Source organism: Crotalus tigris, unplaced genomic scaffold (assembly GCF_016545835.1).
Source record: "Crotalus tigris isolate CLP2741 ecotype Arizona unplaced genomic scaffold, ASM1654583v1 scf7180000019630.4133010339:1179603, whole genome shotgun sequence".
Lineage (NCBI taxonomy): Eukaryota > Metazoa > Chordata > Lepidosauria > Squamata > Viperidae > Crotalus > Crotalus tigris.
This window is the reverse complement of record NW_024097627.1, coordinates 1,111,261-1,139,094: the sequence shown is the minus strand read 5'-3', so window position 1 is coordinate 1,139,094 and position 27,834 is coordinate 1,111,261. Positions and strand designations below refer to the sequence as shown.

At 41.9% G+C, this 27,834-nt stretch overlaps 1 protein-coding gene across 1 annotated transcript in view; it reads left to right on the top strand.

Annotated features, from left to right (window-relative positions):
• The window catches only part of SYN3 (synapsin III), a 227,151-nt gene that overhangs the window by 9,617 nt on the left and 189,700 nt on the right, over positions 1-27,834 (top strand). Inside the window, exon 2 of the mRNA XM_039363924.1 lies at positions 12,560-13,022. Coding sequence (XP_039219858.1) covers positions 12,709-13,022 — 314 coding nt within the window. The 5' untranslated portion in view covers positions 12,560-12,708. The remainder of the gene's footprint in view (positions 1-12,559; positions 13,023-27,834) is intronic.

Genomic DNA, 27,834 nt, shown 5'->3' with positions numbered 1-27,834 from the left:
GGCTGTCTCTTTGGTCTCTGTGGAAAAGTCCCTCCTATTCCTCTGGACTACATTCCATCACACCTATAAATCATGTCATGTAATAAATATATCTAAGAAACCACTCAAAGATAATTATGATCACAATTGATAAGCGATTTGTGTATTTCTAGTCAAAGTAAACACATTAGTGAATATTGGGGTTATACCAATATATCAAAATTATAACATCCTACCATCTGTAACCCTAAATAGTACATTCTGCACTATACCTCCCTTACTTTCTGCCCTATACAAGCCTCTTCCTTAACTGGAAGCAGTCTTCCCACCATTTTCCTTGATTGAATTATGCCCGCATCGTTGTCTAATGGCATTGTTTTTGTCTTTGCTTTGGTACCAAGCACATACAAATGCACATACACTGATCTCCTTAATGAAAGGATGGATAGGCACAGATAATGATATCATCCTCTTGAATTCTAAATGTGGCTCCAAATGCTTAGAGGGCAGAAGGAAACTGTTGAGTCCCTCGCGAAATGGCAAGACACGAGAAGCAGTTGTAGTTCTCAGATTGCTTTATTCTTCATTTAGCTTACAGATTGAATGCTCCGGCAACGCCCAAAACTCCCGGCCTCTTATATAGGCCTTTCCCGGGTCAATGTGTTACTTTTCGCGCGCCAGCACCCGCGCATGCGCACAGGCGCTGGCGACAGCCTGTCTGGTCCCGGGCAGCTTGCACCTGCCCGGACCGCCTGCAAACGCCCCGAGCCCGTTTGCAAAGCTCGGGACATAACACCCCTTTCCCCCGGGCTAAAACTACTACCAACATACAACCCATTTTCTTGATGCAGTTTTCTACTCCCCAGTGTTCCTACCCTTCTACTGGCTCTGTTTAGACAGCAATGTTATGTAATCCTCTAAGTATTTAGGTGATTTCCTTGCTCTCTGTGACCTCCTAGGCTCTGGGTCTCTGGCAGGTGTCCCCTGACTGAGGGGTGACGTGTGCCTGTTCCCCTTATCATGCCTTGGTGCCTTCCAAGGACTGTGCCCCAATGCCTGGCCTGCTTGCTTGCCCACCGGGCTCGTCAGGCCAGGGCTTCTGTCACTTTGTGACCTGGTTGTCCCACCAGGCTCTCTGGCCCTTCTAAATGATAGCCACTGTTGGGCGTCTCTGTAGAACCTCCTAGGTCCGTCCAAGACCTGTCAGGAGGCTGTCCATCCCCTGATCCCCGTTCTGTGTCCGGGCTTGTATGGGTTTCTGTGCCTTCCCAAAACTCAGTTACTCCCTGATTTGGGCTGGAGGTGTTGTAGTCGGGACTTGGTTCCTCGACCACCTCCCTGTATGTTTGCCCCCTTGTAGAACTTGGGGTAAGGTCAGGCCAACTCTGGGGATTATGTGCCAGCTTTCTTGCGGGGTATGATTTATTTGGATGCTCCCGGGTATCCTCCCTGGCTGGAGTACTGTGTTGTGCAGGTGAATAGTGATTGTGCCCCTGGAGCACTCCCTGGCTGGAGTAGGCGTGAATGCCTGGTGGTTGGATAAGCCCCTAGAATTCCTGTTTGGGGCACTCGCGGAATCTTGGAATGTGCCGTTTGTGGCTCCATCATTGGTGATGGGCAGCAGCTCGTGCCCTTCCCTTTGCTCAAAGGGGTCCCCCTCCCCCCCTGGAAAAGACCCAGGAGACTCAGCAGGAAGGTCCCGCCTAGGGCGGAGTTGGTCAATGTGCCGACGCAGGACACGACCGTCGTCCAGGGAGACCTCGTAGGACAGAGGACCTGTGACCCTGGAAATAGAAGCGGGGACCCATGTATGACCAGGCCCGTAATTACGAGTCCAAACCGGGGCACCCACAAGTAGTTGTCTAGGTGCCCTAGGGTGTGAGGTAGATAAAGGCAGTCTGTCCGGATGCAACCGGTCAAGCTTCATAGTCAGTTTGCGCCCCCAGCGAAGTTCAGCTGGGCTTCTCCTTGTAGAAGTGGATGGTGTGGTGCGATAAGAAAAGAGAAAGTCAGCCAACCTGTGATGCCAGTCCCCATAGGTGAGTTTCTTCAAGGCGTCCTTGGTGATGTGAACCATGCGTTCAGCCATACCGTTGGTGGACGGGTGGAAGGGTGCAGAAGTGGCATGACGAATCATGTTGGCCTGCAAGAAAGCTTGGAATTCGGAGGAAGTAAATTGAGGGCCGTTGTCAGACACAATGACATCTGGGAGCCCGTGTGCAGCAAAAATCCCCCTCAGTACCTGAATAGTCTTTGCAGTGGTGGTGGATGAGACAGGTACAACCTCAAGCCATTTTGAATGGCTGTCAACGAGGACCAAGAAGAATTGGCCCTGAAAGGGCCCAGCGTAGTCAATGTGCACCCTAGACCATGGGGACTGTGTTTCCTCCCATCTATGCACAGGAGCTTGGGGCATCTCTGGGCGAGAGCGTTGGCACAGGTGGCATGCATGCACCTTAGCCTCAATGTCCTTGTCTAGGCCAGGCCACCACAAGTGGCTGCGCGCAAGGGCCTTCATTCGAACAATGCCAGGATGACCCTCATGGAGGGACCCTAAGACCCTAGTCCTCATTGAGGTGGGGATGACAACTCTGCTTCCCCACAGCAGACAACCCTGAGAGGTGGAGAACTCATTCCTTTTAGACCAGAAACTCTGAAACTCAGGACTAGGACAGTGCTCAGGCCATCCAGACAAAACCCAAGAAAGGACACGTGAAAGTGTGTGATCTGTGCCCGATTCAGCGGCTACATCCCTGGCGTTCAGAGGGGACTCTGGCAAGGCTTGGATGGATAGAATGTTAACAGCTGGCGCAGGGTCAGCTTCTATTACTGGCAGGGGCAATCTACTGAGGCCATCAGCATGGCCCATCTCTTTCCCAGGCTTGTGAAGTAAGGAAAAATCATATGCAGACAAAAAAATAGACCACCTGAGCATTCTAGGAGAAATGATTTGGGGAGTTTGCTTACATGTGGTAAACAGTCCCAGCAGAGGCTTATGGTCAATGAAGACCATGAAATGCCTGCCATATAAAAAATCATGGAATTTTTTAATTCCAGCAACAACAGCTAAGGCCTCCCTGTCTATTTGAGCGTAGTTGCGCTCAGCAGAAGACAATGTTCTGGAGTAATATGCAACAGGAACCTGAGTTCCATCAGACCTGAGGTGGCTCAGGACAGCTCCAACCCCGTAAGGGGAAGCATCACAAGCGATGCACACAGGAAGGGACTTGAAGTGTGCAAGTACACTGTTAGACGTGAGCAAGGCCTTGACCTCATTGAAACTAGTCTCATGTGTTTGTGACCACTGCCACACTGCTTGTTTATCTAATAGCCTGTGAAGAGGCTCAGCTACACTAGCTTTATGTGGAAGAAAAGAATTGTAAAAATTCAGGAGGCCCAGGAAGGCCTGAAGTTCGGCCTTAGACTTTGGCCTAGGTGCTTCTAAAATGGCAGTTAGTTTGGATTCAGCAGGGTGAATCCCAGCAGCATCAATTTTGAACCCCAAAAATTCAGTAGAAGGCACCCCTATTTTGCATTTGTCTTTTTTGAGCTTGAGGCCTGTCTTCCTGAATCTTAACAGAACAGCCCTTAGCCTTTCAGCTAGAATGTGTGTGGAGTCTCCTGCAATTAAGACATCATCAAAGTAGGGGCAAAACCCCCGGTATACCCCGTAGTGTGTTTTCCATTACGCTTTGGAAAATCCCAGGAGCGACATTCACTCCGAACTGTAGCCTTTTTACCTTAAAGGCCCCTCTGTGGGTCACAATAGTCTGAGCTATAGCAGCATCATCATCAACAGGCAGCTGTTGGTACGCTTGATCTAGGTCAAGCTTTGCAAAAACACGCCCCCCCTTGAGAGAGGCCAGGATATGGCTGACCAAAGGAACAGGATAGGCATGTTGCTGCAATGCCTTATTCAGAGTGCATTTGTAATCGGCACAAATGCGAATGTCCCCATTTGCCTTTAGAGGCATGACAATGGGGGTCTCCCAAGGACTGGAGTCAACAGGTTCTAGAATTCCCTGTTGGATCAGTTTGTCCAAATCAGTGTCAATTTTACTCTTTAAAGCAAAAGGGACCTTTCTTGCTTTAATTCTAATGGGAGTGACAGTGGGGTCTAGTTTTAAGGACACAGGGGGTCCTTTGAATGTGCCCAGCTGGGGGCTGAAAACATCTGCAAATTCTTTGCAGACTTCCTGCAGGTCGAGTATTTGTAAGCTGTTGAGGCTCGTGACGTGTATTCCCAAGGCCTCAAACCAATCGAGTCCTATGAGACTCGTTCGTTCACCCCCTACTACTAATATCTCTAGTGGACCTTCAAAATTCTTATACTGTACGTTAAGGGTGGCCTCCCCCTTAACACACACTCTCGAATTCTGAAAGTCTGTTAGCACAATGTCAGAAGGCCTTAACTTGGCCTGAGTTCCACTGCCGGAACAAATCTTCCTAAATGTATGTAAGGAGATGATTGAAAGTGCAGACCCCGTGTCTAGTTCCATAGTTAATGGAACCCCTTGTAGCTTCACCTTGAGTGACAGCTTTTTCTTAATGGGCTTGGGTGTGCCTGTCCTAAAGATGCTTCTTCGCGAAGCGCAAAACCCCACCCTATTCTGGCTGGGGACCCTGGTACCTTTCAGGCGCAATTCTTCCTGAGGTTGTACCTTTCGTCGGCCCAGACACACAGCTGCGATATGTCCTTGTTTTCCGCACGCCCGGCAGATAGCGGAGCAGAACTTGCAGTCGGTTCTCCTGTGGCGACCTCCACAGCCGATGCACTTGAGGGGAGCTGAAGAGCTTCCTTTCTGGTTCCCTTCCTTCGTGGGGTGGAGATGGTCAACTTCCTCGTCCGGATCCTCCTCGGAGTTCCCTTGGACTTCTTCTTGGTGCACGGATGCAACATCTGGACTGTTCCTGATCGGCCGCATGTTCTTGATGGCGTCGCCTGCTGCTTCTTCTGCGGTGACCTCTCTCAAGGCATCTTGGAAAGACAAGTCCTCTTTGGCGAAAAGCCTCTGTTGTAACTCTCGATGCCTTAGCCCGCACACGAATCGGTCCCTCAGTCGTTCTTCGAGGTCCTTGAACTCGCAGTGCTTGGCGGCCTTTCTCAATGCGGCGATGTATTCTTTGGCCGATTCTCTGGATCGTTGATCCCTCTGCTCGAAGGTGTGGCGCCATGCGATGACGGACATCTTAGGCTGGAAGTGCTCCTTCAGTAGCTTCTTTAGAGCTGCGTAGCTGACAGACTCTAATGGGACAGGTGCTGCGAGGTTCTCCGCAATTTCGAAGGCGTCTTGACCGCAGACACACAGCAGGGTGGCAGCCTTCAAGCTATCTTCCCTCACTTGGTTCACCTTGAGGTAGTTTTCCACCCTGGCTACATAGGACTCCCACCTCTCTGGATGTGAGACGTCGAACTCCGAAAGCCTTCCAATTTTTGCCATCTTCAGGAGACGGGTCTATCAGCCAGCCTACCCCCGAATGCGCACTGGATTGGCGGGTAGCTGCCGAGTCAACGCCGTTCCGCCGCTCAGGACTCACTTGGGTAAGCTTACACCTTTTCCTTTTCAGTCGATGCAAAGCATCCCACCCTCGTCGCCAGTGTTGAGTCCCTCGCGAAATGGCAAGACACGAGAAGCAGTTGTAGTTCTCAGATTGCTTTATTCTTCATTTAGCTTACAGATTGAATGCTCCGGCAACGCCCAAAACTCCCGGCCTCTTATATAGGCCTTTCCCGGGTCAATGTGTTACTTTTCGCGCGCCAGCACCCGCGCATGCGCACAGGCGCTGGCGACAGCCTGTCTGGTCCCGGGCAGCTTGCACCTGCCCGGGACCGCCTGCAAATGCCCCGAGCCCGTTTGCAAAGCTCGGGACATAACAGAAACAATGCTGCACGCAGAGATAAACCCTCTGAAGCTTGGAACCATTCAATATAGATTCTTAGGTTTCCTGTAAAAATGATTGAGCTGGCTTGAGACAGCATAGAGCAGTGTTGACTCCTGTTGACTGTCTGAACAAGTTCCTGCAGTTTTCTTGGCAAGATTTTAGAAGCGGTTTACTATTTCCTGTCTGAAAAGATTGAGAGAGTGATTGGCCCAAAGTCACCCAGCTGGCCTTGTGCCTAAGGCAGGACTGGAACTCATGGTTTCCTGGTTTCTAGCCCTGTGCCTTAATCATAACAAACCAGCTCTTTTACACCCCTTATCCTGACTGCATTTATTGCAGCCATCCATTTACAAGGAACCGATACACAAGGTGCCTCCCACTTCATTTCATAAATGCAATAGGGCTGATGCTGGTAACCTGGGCTGCAAATGCTATCATATGCATTATCAATAAATGCTAAATTGTTCTCTATCTTCTATTTTGACTATTTGACAACATAGCTGTACTATCCGTTACTACATTAAATGATAGCAATCCAACTAATGAACCAGTGAAAAGTCAGTATGTATTGATTTGGTGTGAACTCAGGCTGGACAGTTCTTTTATTTCAAGTTTGGGAAATCTCACTGGGCTTTTTCTTTAGAGATGATTCAGTGATGGCACTATCATGGCAGTATCATGTGTGAAAAATAACAGGGAAAAAGGGATGTGAAAGGGATGCTGAAAGCTTTTTCTCAATAAAAATAATGCCCATACTCTGTTAACATGCCATCCTCCTTCCTATTTTTGTCAATCTCAACTACTTTACTTTGCAAAATATCAACAAGTTTCACATTTAGTAGCTGGTCTAAAGAGTTTTGTATTTATCATAAAGGTAGAACCAAAGTCCTTGCCAATAATTAAACACACAATGTTAGGCCAGTTTTACAAATACAATTTCATACTATGTGGTTATATAATTTGTTTTTGCATTTACATAGATCAGTGCATGTCTAATCTATTGATTATAATATAACAGCAAACTCTTCTTCCTTGTCATACCATTTAATTACTTCCCTTCATTAGATAGAAGAAAATAATTAGTCATCCAGTAGTAAATTGTAGGCAGGAAGATTGTAGGCAACCTGAAAAATATCGTCCATTGTGAAGCTGAGGTTTTGCTTTCCTCTGCAATGAAAAAAGAAAAAAAGAAGAAAAGAAAAGAAGTGGATAGGGTCCAGGAGCACAGTAATGTAACTTGCAAAGTTATTAGGTAGATAAAAAGGAAAAAGCACTATAATCAAAAAGGTTAGAAAATATAGATCCTGCCAGCACATCTCTTTTCCATTGCCCAGTAGTATGCAATATTTTGTATTACTGTTTTCTCACGAATAGTCAGAGGTCTATCCGGGTCAGTGGTTCATTTAAGTCATAGATAAACTTTTGCAGCCTTTCTTTGGACAATCCCAGATCAAGCACCATTTTGCAGAAAGTAATTTTTTTTTAAACTGGTCATCAATAATTCTGAAAAAGCCTAGTCAGCTATCTTTTAAATATAAAATGTTTTTTTTAAAATAAGAAGAAAGTTTTGATGAGCAACATTACTCCTGTTTTGTCCTCATCAGCCCCTAGAAAAGTTGCCACATTATCTGTCAATCTCTGTTAGAGATGACAGAATCCTGGATTTCAGCCCTGAAGTCCAGCTCTAGCTAAAGCTGGCAAGGCTGGGACCCAAGAAGAAGCTTCCAAGAGAATACTTGTAGTGGTATAATCATTAACAAGCTCAGTGGTTAAAGACACTAAGCTTGTCAGCTGAAAAGCTGACAGTCCAAGTTTGAGGCCCGAGCATTGTGCAATGGGGTGAGCTCTTGCCCTTGCCCCAGCTCCTGCCTATCTAGCAGTGCGAAAGAACGCAAATTCTTTGGTGGGAAGGTAACATGCTAACCCTTTGGTGGAAGGTAACATGCTAGCCTCATAACCACAGAAATGTCTTCGGACAACACTGGCTCCCTCCGCTAAGAAATGGAGATGAGCACCGCCCCCTAGAGTCAGACATGACTGGACAGGAGAAACCTTTACCTTTAATCAAAGCAAGGTGAACCACAACATTTTGGGGCCAGTAGGAAATATTGACAGTTAAGAAACTGTACTTAGAATTCTCTGCCTAGCATTTGCCTTAGAAGGTTTGGAATACAGTAGTGATAGTGGCAAGAAAAAAAACACCACTTTTTTGAAGGAAAGAGGATAGAATCTTGCAAAGAAGATATTTCTTTGAGAATAAGAGAGGTAAGATGTAGAGAAGAAAACAAAACAAGGCAAGGCACATCATGTTGTCTTTGGATAGAAGAATGCACGTTGATTGTGATATGAATGTAAATGGAACAAGAGCAGGTAGAAAGAAGAAAAATTATTGTTCACTGATCCATCACTCAGTTTCAACTCATGGCTGTGGATTTCTTTACAGATTTTCCAGGGAGAAGATACCAAACATGAAGAACAGATCCACTTACCGGGAACTTTAGAATATGGGAGTAGGGATGAAGATCTTAGTGATCTTTCTAATTTGATATGTATAACTACATATGTGCATTAGCAATGCAGCATTAAGAAAGAACACAGACAATTTTCAATAGATTTGATTAAATTATTTCATGTAATATATAATCATTACTTTTTATTCGGCACTCACATAAAGATGTCATAGGAAGAAAACAAGGAGAGGTTAGATAATGAATTAGAAGAGAAATGTGTTGGAACTCTTTTATACAAGTCAAGGTTTACTAACAGCCTCACTGAAGAATTTTGTCAAAAGAAAAATGAGTTGGCAAGTATTGTACATTGAAAGTGTTACCCAAGTGCTGCATAAATGGGGCATGCATTTCAATAATATAATATAACATATTGTGTTGGAGTTTTATTATGTTTGATTTTTTTTAAAAAAAATTATCCTATAAATAGGAAACTATCATAGCATAAAAGAAGCTGGAGAAGGACCTCCTTTCCTGGCGCAGTGGGTTGTCTTCCCATCCCTTGGAAAAAAACATTACTTGTTAAATAAAGCCGTACAGTCTACTCTTCTCCTCTGGATTCTACCATACTGTTCTGCTGCAAAAGTAGGCCATATAACTCAAGACAAAATGTAGTTCATTACAGACAAATTTTGTCACTGAAGTTTGTAAAGTGGGTGGATCGAAACTAAGAATTCTAATATTAAACACTCTTATCCAGAATTTGCATGATTGGGAAGGAAAGGATAACGTTAACTTGTACATCCATTTTAATTTTGTAATTCAGACATGTCTGGGAGACCGGATGCAGTTAGTGGGGCACATAGCGGAAGACAAGATTTGAGATTTCAATGTGGCATCAAAAGAACCAGGTTAATTTCTATATACAATTTAAAACATTAAAAAAAATCCCCAAGAATTTGCTATGAAATATTGCCTGACATAACCTCAGCAATGTTAATAATTCAGCCAAAGCTTTCAATAATGAAGTTGTATTTGTACTGCCCTCAGGCTCCTTTTTATTTTATGCATTATAATTCCTTTTGCTTCATAATAAAAGCCCCTTAGAGATTAGAAATTGTGACCTTTTTTTGTTTCTCATTTTGCCTTTCCTCTGAGAATTTCAATTTAGAAAAAAAATGATTCACAGAGAACTTTAATCTAATGGGGGGGCAGTAAGGAAAAAAACCCAGATACTTTGGCTTTTTAAAATATTTGTAGCAGAAATAACAGTAATAATTCTCCATTTATTATCAAACAATCTGAGAACAAGGAGGAAGAAGAAAAGAGCATGGTAATTAAAAAAAGGTAAGTAAGCAGTGAATATAATAGAGGACAATATAAACACCAGCTGTTTTGGGACATCTATTTGAAAAATATATAGTGATATAATGATATTTATCCAAATTCCAAATAAATATATATCTATTGTTGTTGAGGATCGCTTTCATGTTCTCAAGAAAAAAGTGAGCTTTCAGTCCATAAGACTGAATTCTGTCCTACCAATGCTGGAATAGAAAATGTAAATAAGCAAAACTATGAGCCATTTATAATAAACATTTATGTATAAAGGAGTCAATTGCTCTACATCAGAATTTTCCCAAAAATCTTCTAGTCTTTTGTCCTCAAAAGCTGACAAGATTTTTAAGTACCTCAAAATATATGGGATTCTGTCACATCACTGCCTGAGTTCTGGTTGCCTTGCAGTTGTAGACACTTTACAAAAGCTACAGGAGAAATCCCTATGTAAAACAAATTTCAGATCCACCTTTATGAATAAGATCACTATGGAAGAATTGACATGATTTCCAATTCACTTTTCATTAAGAAACCATTTTTATTGCCGCTTACATACCTGAGACATGTTGGATAGCTCCAAGGGAGAAAATATGGTTCTCGCTTACTTGTCCACTGCCATAAAAGCAGCAGTATATTGATTCCGTGCTAGGGGATAGTTATTTGATGGAAATAGATTTGCAATGTAAAACATGGACAGTTTGCTCCTGGGAAAGCAATACTGTAGGAGTCTAGTCAGAGGGTGTAACTGAGAGAGTGACAGTTGAGACAAGGCCTTTCTCATCGTTACCGGCTAAGATAGGTTAGATTAACAATTGTTTATGGGAACTGAGATTCAGAACATCTGGAAGGAATTAGGCAGGGAAATATGAATAAGGAATAGAACTGCTGGTAGTGGATAGTTTATACATTTAACAACAGACTCAGCCAACTGCAAGTTATTAAGTAAGATGTTGCTTAATACAATAGGTGAACCAGATCTCCCACTTTTTCAGAAACCAGCATAAATCAGAGAATGCTCCTTCCTCTGGTTGGATAAAGAGAACATTTTGCGTGTATGATACATGAAGATCTCACTCAGGAAAGGAAAGTCTTTTTCCATGTGTGATATACTAGCAGGAAGAAGCCCTGGAGGATGGAGAATATGATGGCAGTTGTAATTGATTGCCTTCATTTGAAGCCACACCCAGCCTCTTAAATTAATTACAGCTATTCCATATCCACATTGTCCTATTTCTTTTCCTGATAGTGTAACCAATGTTCACTTTTTCATGATTTTCAGAGGAGAACAGCCCAGCTAATTGCTTGCCATCATCCCAGATTATATATAATGCTTTGGCAGGGAAGATTGGTGGAAAAGCTAGAAATATGTCAGTAGTGGCGGTCTTATAATGCAGTGTTTCCCAAACTTGACAATTTTAAGGCATGAGGACTTCAACTCCCAGAATTCCACAGCCAGCAACGCTGGCTGTGGAATTCTGGGAGTTGAAGTCCACATGCCTTAAAATTGTCAAGTTTGGGAAACACTGTTATAATAGAGAATTCTACCCAATATTGATTATTATTCATGTTTGTTCCTATAACATTAAAATCTGGATTATTTGAAGTATTTAAGCTTCAGCTTCAGTATTTGTCCTTCCAAACAACAGTCAGGGTTGATTTCCTTTAAGATTGACTGATTTAAGACTATATCTCAGCAAATACTGATTACATTGTATATCATCCAACACAATAGTTAGAAATGAGAAATAAAAATAATATGTTTGTTTTCAGCAAAATGTATATATATATTTTCTACATTAGTTTGTATACATATCTTCTATTTTCTTTTATATATTTGGGGTAAGAATGTCTTCAGCATGTTCATAGGAACTTAATCTTAAAGATGGCAATTTGTATTTAAAAATGCAAAGGCAAAGGGTACGACAATGGGTCATTTTAGTCAGGCTTTAAAAAATGTAGATAGCTTCTGTAGGATTTATTTCTTTGGCACTACTGGCTTTTATCGAACTGCCTCTGGCTTCCCTGATAAGCAGGCATTACAAAAGGCCTTTGCAACTCACTAAGTTACCAAGATAGGATTCTTTTATCATCAGGAGAGAAGTTGTTCCTATTGTTAGAAAGCATTGCCAGATTCAAAATAATATACCAAAATATAATAGCAGGAGGATGTTTCTCTTTCAAACAAAGGGTAAAAAATGTTCAATTACATTAATAACTATTCCTTTCAATTCAAGGAAGATCAACTTGTTATTTATTTCCTACATTCAACAGTGAACTATCAAAATGTTATAAAAATATACTTGGCAAAAAAGGTACAGTTTGGGAGCATAATTTTTCTTGCAAAATGTATGATAGTGCACCAAAATATTAGTGACTTGCTTTTATACTAGCCTATATGTTAGTCTAAGAATAGACTTCTTATGCCCAGTATATGATTGTGGGCCAAACAAGTTATTAAATACATTTTGCATTTAATTAATCAAATTACTTACTATAATGAGTTACTCGTGCACTTTAATTTACCTGTACAATCTTGTGAATATTTTATTAATTTGCCTGTATGTAATGCATTCTTTTCTTTTTTAGCCTGTTTTGAGTGTTTTTATTGTTTCTATAGTATGATTAAATCCATCTTTGTACTGCCAGTGTATGATGGTCTGGTGAATTGCTCTTTTACTAGACCTGCATGAGAGAGCATTCCCCACAACATCCAAGGGTAACAGGTGAACTAAGGAACTGCAGGCAAGACCACATGGCCTACATCAGTTTCTCTTCCTTAGAAAAATAGGAAAAGAGTTCCTACTGCTGCCTCTTTAAACAACCTGACTCCTGGAGCAGTTGTCTTGTTGGCTTTCTGATAGGACTAGCCTGCTAGTGATCGATTCAAACAGGTTTTCTCTTACATTTCACAGGTGAGAACTAAAGAAAGGAATATTGAAGGTGGCAGAATATCTCTTCAGCACTGAAGGTGATAGAATATTAACCAACCTGTAAAAATTCAAATAGACTCTTTATACCCTGCTTCTGCATTCTTCGGCCTTACCTGGGAAAAGTTTTCAGAATGAATTTCCTTCGGAGGCGTCTCTCAGACAGTAGTTTTGTGGCTAACTTGCCAAATGGTTACATGATGGACCTTCAGCGTCCAGATAATTCCACCAGCAACCCTGTTTCCCCAGCAACAGAGAGGAGACAGCAGCCAATTCAGCAACCAGCTGCTCTTTCTTCTGGTACCAGCATCTTCAACTCTATCTCCAGTGCCATGAAGCAAACCACACAAGCAGCTACAGGACTCATAGATCAGTCAGCAACTCCTGTCCCTGTAGCCCAGCAGAAACCCCAAATTCTCTTGATAATTGATGACCCCCACACAGATTGGTAAGAAACCACATTTTGTTTGTTGTTTGTTTCAGCTGCAGTAATCCTGAAGGTCTGAACCCAAATTAATGTTTCTGGAATGCATAACTCAGATGAATTTATTTCTTTCGCACATCACATACCGTATTTTGAATGTGGATCACTGTAGCTTAGAAAATGTACAGCAATGTCTAAAATATATAATGCAAACCCAAAATTAGCAGGTAGCAATTAAAGTAACAGTATATTAAGAAAATATACAATGTCATTTATTTCAAAAGAAATGCGATATTATTAACAAAATGATGAATATCTTGGAAAGGTTGCTACTGGGATTCGAAGATACATAACAGATTGCAAGGTTATAGCTATTAGTGTCTGTACTGCTTGAAATGAAAATAATTCCACCACATTTTATAAACAGCAGAGGGGGTTATCTCTTGACATTTTTCATTTGAAAATTGGCCACTTTAAAAATCTAAATTATTTTAATCCAGTCATACAGTATTTGAAGTGCCCCTGTGACATCTATGAGAATGTTAGTCACTGTTATTTAAATCCTTTGCATTCAGGGAGTTTACTTTGTGGATATTTAAAATTGAACCCAACAACTTGTTTATTTTATTCTTTCCTCCTGGCCATCTGTCAAATGCTTTCTAACAGTAATTTGACTCATTGTCTGAAAACTATCAGGAGCCAGAATGTCTATCTATCGGTTTTAAGAAGTGAGGAGAGGTAGTAGCCACCAGTATCTTACCAAATATCTTTTGGTAAACATTATGCTAATACTGGAGTTTTCTTAGGATAGATTTGTCTGTATCTTTTGTAAAGAAGGGCAAGTTTGTGTGTTTCTCCCCCCAGCCCCCAAAGCTGTTTATGAGTTTTATGCCCCATGTAATTGTATTAAAAGAGCACCAGGTGTCAGTACTTCCTCAAGTACTTCCTCATACAGGCACAGCTATAGTAACTGCATATTGAGGGCTCTGCAATCTGGTATCCCACCAATTTATTGTCCAATGGATTTTCAGTCCAATAAGCAAAATGAGCAAATAGGCCTTTCTTCTCATTCAAATGTATGACCAAGCTTTCCATGGATCATAGTATCAACTATAGACAATATTCCTAAATATAAGAACTTATATTTCTATAGGTTACAATTAAAATATTTTAAAAAGCCTTTCACATGTGACAAAAGTGAGAAACCAGTAGTCCTCAAGATTGCTAAATTAAAAATCTAGCCACCCCACCTCTCTTGGCCAATGGGGTGAGAGGTACAAGGAATGTGGTAGTTCAGGAACATTTGAAAGACTCCAGTTGCTTTTCCTAGCTGTGGTAGACTTTTGGGTGGAACAGAATACATAGCAGGTTCAGGGATTATTAATTTTTTTGCTAATTTTTTATATCTTTTAATAATCTAGCTAATCATATATAATACATCCATGTAATTTAGCTGAGAAAAGTTCATGCTTATTTCTGCTTGAATAATTTATTTTGGAGCCTCTTTCATTTCCTAAGAGTACCTGTCAGGATAGGATTTTAAAAGCCCAGGGAAAGGACTACAGATGTGAATTCAAAGCATCAGGAAACAGAATGGCAGGACTCCATGTTACTGTACGTCAGCCAAATCTAGGCACATGACCTCACTCAAGAGGAAAAGTTCCACCTCTGGCAATTTCCTTGCCAGGTCTAAATTAAATTATGTTCTTGCTAGACTGAATTCTGACCACATGTTAACCTTTCCCAGCAGAAACAGATTCTGATTTTATAATTTTTGAGGTGCTCTCTGAGCTTGATTGTTTTATTGCAGATGTTTCATTAGCCAAAGCAGGTAGCATCATCAGTGTGCCAAGTGAACCAAGCTCATCCGTCTCTGCCAGGGATGTTGGTTTCTTATGTCCTTATCAGAAGAAATCAAAAGGTTGCTATCTAAAATTTCAAACTGTTGCCAATCGACTTCTTGCTGGTGTGTTCATGTAATATCATGAGTTTCATAGATCCTTGACAGATGAATTGAATGGAATTTAAAAACATGCTTAAATATGACAGATCATACTTTTATTTCGGATTTATTAATGTGCCCATAACATGACGTACTAATAATACTTTTCATTCATTTCATTCAGTGATCATGCCAACATGTAGAGGAGAACTCCCCAAACTTTCCGGGTTGGCGGCCTGGAGGGAAAGGGAGGAGCAGGGAAATGTGTGTGTGCCTGTGCACACGCAAACAAGCGTGCACATGGCACTGCTAGCACCCACGCACATGCGCAAGTGGGCTGTACACACCCGTGTGATGCAGCTGGTGCACTAGCATCTCCGCAAACATGGTCACTGGTGCCCGCATGGCAGCGCTAGCGCAAGTGGAGGGTGCACGCACATGTGCACATACTCACCAGCCATTCCCGCAGTCTGGTGGTCAACAGGCCGCGGCCTGGTACAGGCCACAGGTTGGAGACCCCTGATGTAGAGGATATTTGTCTGTGGATTGGAAGTGATTTTCCCTTTACAAACTTGGGTAGCATCTATATCTTATAAAGTACTGTTATGTCTAATTCTGATGGTCCACCCATAGTAGCTTTTTATAGACAGTCTATTTAACTGAGTACAATCAACTTACTCACTAGAGAAAGCAATTATGTTGGGAAGAGCCAGACTGCCAAAGAACGTATTGGCTGGATACCATCAAAGCTGACATCAGCCAGAGCAGAGAAAATCTCAAAAAAGCAACACAAGATCAGAAGATGTGGAGAGACCTGGCCCATAGAATCATCATCTAAAAGGATAACATCATCATCAATCAATTTACAAATGTACAGTACAAAAGTAGCTTCCCCTATATTCAGTGGGTGTTATTCTTTAATATAAATCCAGATTTTCAGCTATTTTAATTAACTTTAGCACATGCAGTGCAAGCAGTTTTAATTGCATTAATGACAGGTAAACTTGAACTTTTAACCATTGCTGAAATTAAATCAGAGATTTTATTCATATATGGATGGCCAATTTGTGGCACAGATACCACAAGAGCTTATTATATAGAAATTTTGAACATCAGTAATAACATGATGTGTAAACCCTATAGAGTCTAACTTTTTATAAAAGGTCAAAAGAGACCAAAGTAACAGAATTTCCCAAATAGAATATATCCTTACACAATTAAGGTATTTTCAATTGTATTCTATCAATGTTTGGAAAATTTAAGACAGCAGTTCTCAACCTATGGGTCGCGACCCCATTTGGGGTCAATCAACCATTTCACGGGGGTTGCCAAGCAAGGCTGTCCACCATTTTTTCCCCTTTTCCGGCGGGTGCCTTACCTTCCTTGGGCTGGGCCAGCTGGTCGGCCTGCTCCGTCTCTGCCGCTTGCCAGCTACGCCTCGGCCGGCGCAGGGGGCGGCACCACGCATGCGCGGCGCTCCCGGGCATGGAAAGTCCTCGACTTACGACTGGTTGGGTAGTCCTCGACTTACAACCGGTTTAGTCCTTGACTTACGACCGGTTGGGGGTCGCGGCATTAAAAAGGTTGAGAACCACTGATTTAAGGCAAGGGAATTTGGGGACAATAAAGAACAAAGATGATGAGGGGATTGGAGATGACATCTAATGAAGAACGATTAAAAGAACTGAGTATGCTTACTTTAAAGAAAAGAAGGCTAAGGGGAAGCAAAATAATACACAATGCTTGTATTGTTTTCATAGAAAAAAAGGATATACATTTATTTGCATAATCCTGAGGTGGGACAAGAACTAATGAGTGGATGTTTTACAGAGAGAGATCCAAACTCAAACTAAAGAGGAATATTAGTGGAACAGTCTATCTCCTGGATTCATGTGTGCTCCATCACTGGAGGAGCTTCAAAGATTGTACAGCCATTTGTATAGGATAATTTGTGGACATCTGCTCTGCAACCAGTAGTTTTCCAAGGTCGCTTTCAATCATATGATTCTATGATTCTGGTTGTTTATATTAGCAAGTGCTATTATTTGAACTCAGATAAAACTGAATTATTAAGTTAATTGCAATTTTTAGAGGACTCCTTATTGGAAATACTTCACTCAGTAAGTACAGTGAAGTAAAGTTTAATAATTGCTTCTCTTACATGTCTACATATGGATTATTCTGAATAGGGAAACAAAAATGCACCTTTTTTTTCTACAACAAAAACAAACCACAGAGAAAGATTGTGTAACTCTAGAGAAAAAATAATATTTAGAATTCCCTTTCAACAAGCATGTGGAAAGAAAATAGTTGCAGTCCTTGAGTGTTTTCCATAACAAAAAAAAAAAAAGATGACTTGGAATTGTTGCAAATGGTTTGCACACATACATGCATATACACAACAAACAAACATATCAGATAGCAGCTCTGGCTGGGTATAGCTCCAAAGTCATGAACTTCTGCATGTCTTTTGCATTTTTTCCTTTATAAATATTATTAGTGTGAAAATATTAATAGTGTGCTTAAATATATGCTGACCAGAGTCATTTTGATGTGAGAACAGATTTAACCTAAAACTAACTGAACTATCATTTGCAAAATGCATTCAGTAGCGTGTTTCCACCCTATACAATTATAAAAACAAAATCACTGCAATCCTGAACAAAGCAATTCATGTGCAGAATTACAGCATATGACAGCTGCCTAGAGATTCTGAGCCTGATATAAAATTCAAACTACAATCAATTAATGCCTTTGACTCCAGGTAATTTTGTCGAAGTGTCAAGATCAATAGCACTTCTCACATAACTGTGTAGAGTTTCATAAGTCTGCTGCCACTTATATTTATACTTTATGTAGTATATATTTAAAGCAACTTAGGATCCAGTTTTCTTGGCAGAAAAATAGCCAAGAACTATAAGGATTAACATTGATACAAAAATAGACATAAGGGGTCTGGAAAATATTTCCTCCTGGGTTATAAATACAGTCATGCAAGTCAAATTTGGTAGCCTAATTACTTTAGCAGAGTTTCTTTAAATGTACCACATTTAACCCTCTAGGGCCTTGTTTGGAATATGCTACTGAAAAGTAACATACTTTGCAATGTTTTAGTAAAATAAATACTTTTGTTATGTAGGAAGCATTAAGAAAGTAGTTCAGTATATATTATTAAACAAAGAAGCAATCTTAAGAGAAACTAGAATTCTGAAACATTACTTGTAATATTTTAGTTCTTGAACAACTGTTTTATGTTGATATTACAAATCAGCTAATATATTATTATAACACATTATATTTTTCTCAATATTTTGTTTAATATTGCACAGTAGTAAAGTTAATAACCCGTTTTGGCCATAAGGGAAAAACTATCCTAGAAGCTTTTTTCAGACAGCATTGCATTAGGTCAAATTTTGTAAAGTTTACAAAATGTTGTAGAACATTTTCAAACATTCAAAAACTCTCAATAAAGTAGCTATATATGGTTAGGTGATGTTTATTCTCCTATTCTTGGGTTTTATCAGTTTAACTGCACTTATTTTGGTTATTTTTACATTGTCATGGAGTTTTTTATTGTTGTCTTGTATGCCACCCAGAGTCACACACTTATGAGATGGGAGCCTATATAAATCTACTAAATAAATAGAATAAAACAAGATATTTACAAAAGGTGATGGTAAGGCATCTGCAAGATACAGATAGAGAGCACTTCCACATGGCCACTGTTATCACTCTTCAAAGATGCCCCCAAATCACCACATTCATTATGGAAACACTCGAGTTAATGTACAATAATTCGGGAACACAGAAAATGCCCTCTGGCCACACATCCCCTTCCCAAATCTTAGACTGCCATGTTGTTTATGACAAGGAAAGAAAAGAGTGATGGTTGTGGCTGCAAACAGCTTTGCATCCCCAGTACAAGAAACCATGGCACTCAGTAGACTTGATGGTTGAAAAGAATGGGAAAAGCAATGAAGTCAAAAAAGAAGAAAGGTTGGAGAAACTGTTTTCCAGCAGCTATGACACAAGGTGGTTTGCTTCAAAATTGTGGGGCAGTTGACTTCTTTGATCCCGATTATCTGCTTTTTCTGCTGGCTATCGTACATGGATGGTATACTAACAGCCAGACCAATTAGGCACTCAAAGCAATTTATTCAGAAGCTCCAGGAAGCTGCCTGACTGTGCCAAGTCTTGGCACAAGATATGAGTGACTATATGCAATAAGTTACACCATTTCATTTTATTCTTCAATGAGTTGGCAGTTCTATGCAGTAGCACTAAGCATAAAAGTGGAGGAATGTAATTTATAGTTGTCAAAGGCCTTCATTCCAGCCTCTCTGCTGAATAGCATACAATTTGTTACTGAAAAATCCTAAATGGTACACCAAATATATGACATATTTTTGAGAGGCTAGTGATATGTATTTATTTTATTTATTTAAAACATGTAGCCACCCATCTGATACAAAATTCCGGGCAGTTCCTAATATAATATAAGAACAAATACTTAACATCAACTTATAATATGAACAGTAGTGGCCTTTAGTAGTGTACAGTTGCATTCGTAACAAGTAATAGTAATAGTAGTAAAGTTGGAAGGGACCTTGGAGGTCATCTAGTCCAACTCCCTACTCAGGCAGGAAACTCTACACCATTTCGGACAAATGGCTGTCCAGTCTCTTCTTAAAAACTTCCAGTGTTGGAGCATTTACTGCTTCTGGAGGCAGGCTGTTCCACTGATTAATTGTTCTCACTGTCAGGAAGTTTCTCCTTAGTTCTAGGTTGCTTCTCTCCTTGATTAGTTTCCACCCGTTGCTATAAAAAAAGTTGTGAAGATATTAAAATAATAGCATGTATATGCACAAAACAAACCTGAAGGGGGGCATCATTTACATCAAAACATTGATACACATGTCATCATTTGCTTCCTCCTTTCTACCCTACTCCCACCACCCCAAGACTGTGGGTTAGTTCATTCATATAAATAGCCTTCCAAGATAACATGGTTATGCAAGCCAAAAGTGCAGCCAAAGTATTAAAAAAATAAACTATCATGGTTTAGAGATCTGACAATGATATAAAAAAGGTATAGAAAATATAGACATAACTTAAAATTAGGTTTATATGAATGCAATGGGAGAAATCTGAATGCACAATGACATATAAAGTAGAGCTAGTGGCATCTGGAACTGGAATTCAAAGTGAGTTGAACCAGAGCTCAAAGTGACTGAGTTTGCGTGGTCATATAGCTTTATTTCTTCCTTCTCAGCCATAAAGGTAATGATTGAAAAGGAGGTGGTTGGGAAGATAAGAGTGGACTTTGGCATTAAGAAAGGTAGATAATGCTAATTCCACTCTAAGGCTGTCAGGTTGTGGTTTCCTTAGCCTGCTCTTGTCTGCTTAAATGAGCTCCTTAAGTGAAATGTGTGCAGTTGTAGATGGCATAGCTTCAGGAAATGAGTTGTTTTGGCTGTTAGAATGCACATCATTTTATATACTGATTATAGCTGAAGTGAATTTATAAGTTGAACCACCTGCTAAAGTAGTTCAGGCATGTCACCCATGATAATAAAGCAGGTATAGTTTGTAGAGGACATGTGGCTTGAGCCCAGGAGTGAACCTCAGCTGTTTATTGTCCTCATGGGGTTTTCAAATTTCCTTGCTTCCAAATATCAGCTGGATTGTTTCCACTGAAAACAAATGCATAACAAACATTTCTATGCTGCATAGCGTTATAATTATTTCTGATGTACTGTTTATAGGGAATGAGCAAATGATATACTACAGTAATCTGAATATTATATAAAATAAAGTTGTTTCAGCATGGTTTCCTGGTCATGCAAAGAATTCACTCAGCCAAGAGAGAATAATAGCATTTTATTCCTGCAGAGAAAAGAGCTATCTTATCATTTATCCATTTTAGTACAGTACTTTCTGAAATAGAGGCCTTTCCAAACTGTTACAACCTATGAACATTTAATAATATGAGAAACTGGTCGTACTGTTGTGCTATAGCATCATTCTCACTTAATCTAGATATAGATTCAGAAGGATATGGGTGATTTTATGTATTCGGTTCTTAGGCATTAGATGAAGACATATGATGAACAAGTAATCTCTTTATTGATCTTCTCCTTACAACCAAGCAAGCCACAAAAGGCACACAGACCTTTTATAGTGTCCTGAACCTGGACAACCACAACGAATAAGAATCTAGCTATTTCGCGCCTTGCGCATGCGCACAAGGCTGGTGCCAGCTAGTCTGGTCCCAGGCAGCTTTTGGTTTGCCCGGGACCATTTGCAACATTTCTGAGCCTCAGGACACAACACCCCTCCCCCCTAGATAAAACAATATACCTTATGAGGTAACAGCACAGGTACATGTGTTCAAGGGACTGGAGGTTGATGTGAAGCACAATTTGTCTGCACACAGGCAGAACACTCATACATTATAATTATTCAAAAAAGAATACAACTAATAATATCCTGGGGATAACACCCCTTACTGAGTGTTAGAACTGCATCTTGTTAAGTTCTTTCAATTCTAAGTTTCCCTTAGAATTGAAAGAAACCTCACATAGTCCTCAAGATGTTTAGGTGGGCCCTTGGCCTGTTGTGATCTTCTGATGGCCGGTGACTGTGCCTGGCCTGCCAGCTCGCCTGCCAAGCTAGGCAGACCAGGACTTTGATGCCCCAAGGACCCAGGTAACCCACCCAGCTGCTGACTGATTGGACTCTCTGAGTCCAAGCCAGAGTACCTTGGAGGGGTGAAAGTCCCCGTCCACAATGGACTCCTCTTGGGAGCACTGTCCCTCGAGCCCAAGGCCAGCAGCTGGAGTAGCCTGAGTGGCGGAAGTGCTCCAGTACTCCATAGCCCCATGCCGGAGGTGCCAGAGTCAGGAGCCGCCTCCATGGCAAACCCCCTTGCTAGAGACTTCCTTTATGGAGCAATGGCTGAACTGTGAGAGTGCCCCTGGTGGAATTCCCTGTCTGGGGCTGTGTTTGAATTGTGTGGATACCCCTGGTGCGAGTCCCTGTCTGGAGCACTATCTGAAGTATTTGGATTATGTGGGTACCCTCGGTGCAACTCCCTGTCTGGAGCAATAACTGATGTGCGGGATGACCCCCTTTCTGGAAAATTCCTGTTCGGAGCACTTGCTGAAACTTGAGATGACCCCCAAACAGCCTCAGTGGCAGTCTCAGCAGCTTGTGAGACACTGCTAGAACTGAGAAACTTTGACCCAGAATGCAGATTATGGTCCTCCTCCCCCCCAGAACAGAGCCAGGAGCGGAAACATGGCTGTTAAGCCTCCAGCACAGTTGATCGATGTGTCTGCGAATGACACGTCCATCATCCAAGGCCACTTCATATGACAGCAGCCCAGAGACCTTGCATACCATTGCTGTGACCCAGAGATGTCCAGGCCCATAGTTCCTTGCCCAGACCAGATCGCCCACCTGAAGTCTCCTAGGTACCTGCAGCTGTGACACCTGTGAAGCCACCAGGTCTGGGTGCAACCTGTCCAGTTTGGTGATGAGATGGCGACCCCAGCGGAGTTCTGCTGGGCTCTTCCCTGTGGCTGTGCAAGGTGTGGTGCGGTGTGCAAGAAGGAAATCTGCTAACCTGTAATGCCAATTACCATAAGTCAGTTTCTTGAGAGCATCTTTGGTAGTGCGCACCATCCTCTCTACTTGGCCATTGGAAGATGTGTGGAAGGGAGCAGACGTTGCATGCTGGATCAAATTAGCTTGAAGAAAAGCCTGGAACTCAAAAGAGGTAAATTGGGGGCCATTATCCATGTGAGGTGAAAATTCCTCTCAACACCTGGATGGTATTGGCAGTAGTAGTGGAGGAAATAGGAACAACCTCTAGCCACTTGGAATGGCTGTCAATGAGGAGAAGGAAGAATTGCCCCTGAAAGGGCCCAGCGTAATCTATATGTACCCTTGACCAAGCAGTTTGTGTTTCCTTCCACCTATGTACAGGGGCCTGGGGTATTTCAGGCCTTGACTGTTGGCACACTTGGCACCCATGAACCTGGGCCTCGATGTCTTTATCGAGTCCAGGCCACCAGAGATGGCTGCGCGCAAGTGCTTTCATCGTTACTATTCCTGGATGTCCCTCATGCAGAGAGAGCAAGACTCTAGACCTCAATGAGGCTGGGATGACTACCCTACTACCCCATAACAGGCACCCTTTGAACATAGAAAGCTCATGCTTCCTTTGCCAGAAGCTTTGAAACTCCGTATTTGGACACGTGTCAGGCCATCCTGACAAGACCATGTCAGTATGTGTGTGATCAGTGGCAGTTTCTGCAGCCACGTCCCTAGCATTGAGGGGAGATTCAGGCAACTTCTGAATGGAAAGAATGTTAATAGCAGGACCAGCATCTGCCTCTATTTGTTTGAGAGGTAATCTGCTGAGGCCGTCTGCGTGGCCCATCTCTTTTCCAAGTTTGTAAATGAGTGTATAATCATATGCTGACAGGAAAATTGACCATCTCAGCATACATGGAGAAATAATGTGTGGTTTGTTAGTTGTAAACAAACCCAGCAGAGGCTTATGGTCTGTATAGACCATGGAGTGGTGGCCATATAAGAAATCATGGAATTTCTTTATGCAGTCACTATGGCCAAGGCTTCTCTGTCAATCTGAGCGTAATTCTGCTCTGCAGATGACAGAGTCCTTGAATAGTATGCTACAGGGACTTGTGTCCCATCAGCCTTCAGGTGACTAAGTACTGCTCCCACCCCATAAGCAGATGCATCACATGCGATACACACAGGCAGTTGCTCATTGAAATGTGCTAATACAGCATTTGAAGAGAGCAAGGCCTTAACATCGTTGAAACTCCTTTCATGGACTTTAGTCCACTGCCATGGAGCCTGCTTGTCTAAGAGCCGGTGTAAAGGCTCTGCCACTGCAGCCTTATGTGGGAAAAATGTGTGATAGAAATTTAAGAGCCCAAAGAAAGCTTGCAGCTCACTCTTGGACTTGGGACTTGGGGCCTGCTAAATCACTTGAAGCTTGGATTCAGCAGGGTGGATGCCTTGGGTATCAATCCTGAAGCCTAAGAAGTCAGTCGCTTCAATTTAAGGCCTGCTTGGCGGAAACGAAGCAAGACAGCCCTTAATCTTTCTGCTAGATTTTGAGATGACTCCCCAGCAATGAGGACGTCATCGAAGTAGAAACAGACCCCAGGAATACCACGAAGTGTGCGTTCCGTGACACTTTGAAATATGCCAGGGGCTACATTAACCCCAAACTGCAGTCTTTTAACCTTAAAGGCCCCTCTATGTGTTACAATCGTCTGGACCTCTGCAGTTGTCTCATCAACAGGTAGCTGTTGATAGGCCGGTGCCAAATCAAGTTTGGCAAAAAGGCACCCCCCCTTTGAGGGAGGCCAGAATGTAGCTTACCACAGGCACTGGATATGTGTGCTGTTGCAATGCTTTATTCAATGTGCACTTATAGTCTGTGCATATGTGGACTTCTCCATTAGCCTTTAAAGGCCTTACAATGGGGGTTTCCCATGGACTAGAGTCCACAGGTTCTAAGATGCCCTGCTGTAGCAGCTTGTCCAGCTCTGCATCTATCTTGCTTTTGAGTGCAAAAGGCACCCTTCTAGGCTTGATCCTGATGGGCGTGATAGTTGGGTCTAAACGTAATGCAATGGGAGGCCCCTTGTAGGAGTCAAGCTCTGAGTTAAACACATCTGCAAACTCCTTGCAGACTTCTGCAAGGCCCAACGTTTGCAAGCTGTGAAGCCCAGTCACTTGGATTCCAAGGGCCTCGAACCAATCGAGTCCAATAAGACTCATGCGTTCACCCCCAACCACCACCACATCTAGGAAGCTCTCAAAAGCCTTACACTGCACTTTGAGTGTAATCTCCCCTTTCACACTGACTTTGGAATTCTGGAAGTCAGTGAGGATTAAATTCGATGGCCTGAGTTTGACTCGAAGGCCACTATTGCTGCAAATCCTTTTGAATGTGTCAAGTGAAGTGATTGATAGAGAGGACCCTGTATCCAACTCCATTGATAAGGGAACCCCTTGCAACTTCACATCAATGAGAAGTTTTTTCTTAAGGGGCTTGTGTGTACCTGTCTTCAGAATACTCCTGCGCAATGCACAGAAACCCACCCTGTGTTGGCTGGGGACCCTGGTACCTTTCTGAAACAATTCTTCCTGAGGTTAGACCTTCTGGCGACCCAAACAGACGGAGGCAATGTGGCCTTGCCTGCCACATGCCCGGCAAATGGCGGAGCAGAATCTGCAGTCAGCTCGCTTGTGGTGTCCTCCACACCCAAAGCACTGAGGAGATGCTGGGGCCTTGTCTGGACGCCCCTTCGGCCTTCTTTCTGCTGGCTGGTGAAGTCTGTCCACCTCCTCTTCAGGATCCGCTTCTGAATCTTCTCGAGCGTCCTCTTGATGGACAGTCACAGTGGCTGGAGGGTTCCTGGCAAGCCGCAAAGCCTTCACAGCACCGTCTGCTGCTTCTTCAGCTGCAACCTCTCTTAAGGCATCTTGAAACGATACTTCTTCTTTTGCGAAGATCTTCTGTTGCAGTTCTCTACTTCGTAGGCCACACACAAAATGATCTCGCAGCCTCTCTTCCAGGTCCTTGAACTCACAAGGCCTAGCCACTTGTCTTAAGGCAGCAATGAAGTCCGCAGCAGATTCACCAGGCCTCTGGTCTCTCTGCTCGAACACGTGCCTTCAAGTGATGACAGACAATTTAGGCTGGAAATGTTCCTTCAGCATCTTCTTCAAGTCAGCATACATTACTGACTCCAGAAGTGCAGGGGCCACCAGATTTTCCGCAATGTCGAATGCTTCCTGGTCACAGACGCATAGAAGAGTTGCCGCTTTCAGGCCGTCTTCCCTGATTTGATTCACTCTAAAGTAGTTCTCCACCCCTGCTACGTACGAATTCCATCTCTCTGGGTGGGAGACATCAAAGTCCGTCAAGTGGTCAATTTTCAACATCATTAACTTTTACGGCCTTCGCTAATTGCCTCCTCTGCAAGCTAGTATTTGGGGAAAGGGTCCTTTTGCCGAGCTCACCTCCAGCGATGCTGTACTGGCAGGCTGAGTCGCGAATGCAGGACACTGTCTTCCCAGTCTTCAGAACTTTCTCAGTGAGTCCTATTTGTTTCTTTTGCTTGCAGGGATCCCACCTTCATTGCCAGTTTTATGTATTCAGTTCTTAGGCATTAGACGAAGACACATGATGAACAAGTAATCTCTTTATTGATCTTCTCCTTACAACCAAGCAAGCAACAAAAGGCACACAGGCCTTTTATAGTGTCCTGAACCCGGACAACCACAACTAATAAGAATCTGGCTATTTCGCGCCTTGCGCATACACACAAGACTGATGCCAGCTAGTCTGGTCCCAGGCAGCTTTTGGTTTGCCCAGGACCGTTGAGCCTGTAATTCAACTCATACAATACCATTGATTTTCCTGCCAACCAACCAACCAACCAAAATATTCTATTCTATACCTTTCTTTATCTTTTCTTGTCATTCAGTTTCTTGAAGTGCTTTTAGTTCTAAAAAAAAAATGAGTTAGACCCCCCCCCAAAATGAGTAGGCAGATTAGCTAAGAATGATTATAACTTTTAACATCTGCATTTTTTGAGCACTTGTAGTTTGTCATATGGATTCTATTTTGTATTGGTTTTGCACTGCTTTTTACTGTTCAAACCTTGCATTCCTTTTCTGCTATTTATATTGATGGTTCTTTATTAGATACCATCAACAAAGCTTTCTTACCCCAGCACAAAGATGTCCCACTTACTGTTTGCTAAGAATTTATCCTCACACTCTCATTGCTATCTTACTATCAAATATCATCAGCTTTTCTTAAAATTGGCCATGTTTGAATTTCAGTAAGGGATCACCAACACTGTACTACCAGCATCACACTACAATGTACACACAGCAGCAGAGCATGGTTCTAACCTGGATGCATGGTAACAGTGTGTTGTGGGACCATCAAGATTTTGAGCAACAGGATGGGAGGAAAGTTTTGCAAAACAAGCTATGTGGGTGAACTCAATATTTAAAATTTTATGATTAAAAAGTTTAATTCCAAAATAACCCACAATGGTAGATAAATATAGACAGTGTTGATTACAGTATTGTTTTATTTATCATGTAGCAGCCAACTTCTGCAAACATAGGGGAATGATTGAAATATTGATATCATCAATGTCTGCTTCTTGAGCAGAATGAAATGATTGGTTGATTGATTTCATGTTATTTCTATAGCCACCCCTATGAGCAAACGACTCTGGGCTGCTCAAAACTCAAAAACATATATTACAATTAAAATCTTTAAAATGTTTTAAAACAAAAAAGAGTAAAACCCATTAAAACAATAAAAACATTAAAACATCTAATTCTAGTACATAAAAAATAAATGTGTATAGCAATGCATCCATCCATGCATTCTTTTTCAGCTGTTTTCATCATTCTCTTAATTCATTGCAAATAAAATAATGAACAGAAGGGGAAAAAAATAAAGCAGAGAATAAACAAAGCAGTATATCAAGAACAAAATTGTATGGACTGTCTGACGTGAACATGATGATTATTGATAAAATATGAGCACCAAACAAAGAATACATTTTGTTACATATAAATAGTCTTCTCAGCTATTCTATGTGAAGTTTGAAAGGGAGGAAAATATTAGCTATATAGATTTTTAAATTAAAAAACAGCATTACCCTGTAGGGCAGAAGGCTGAACACTATAATTGTCTGTAGTTAATCAAGGAATAAGAATTTCCACTTTCCACAGGAAGTATTTCATAACTGTTATCCCTCTAGCTATTGTACCATCCTATTCACATTATTATGTAAAGATTCGGCATACTCCATT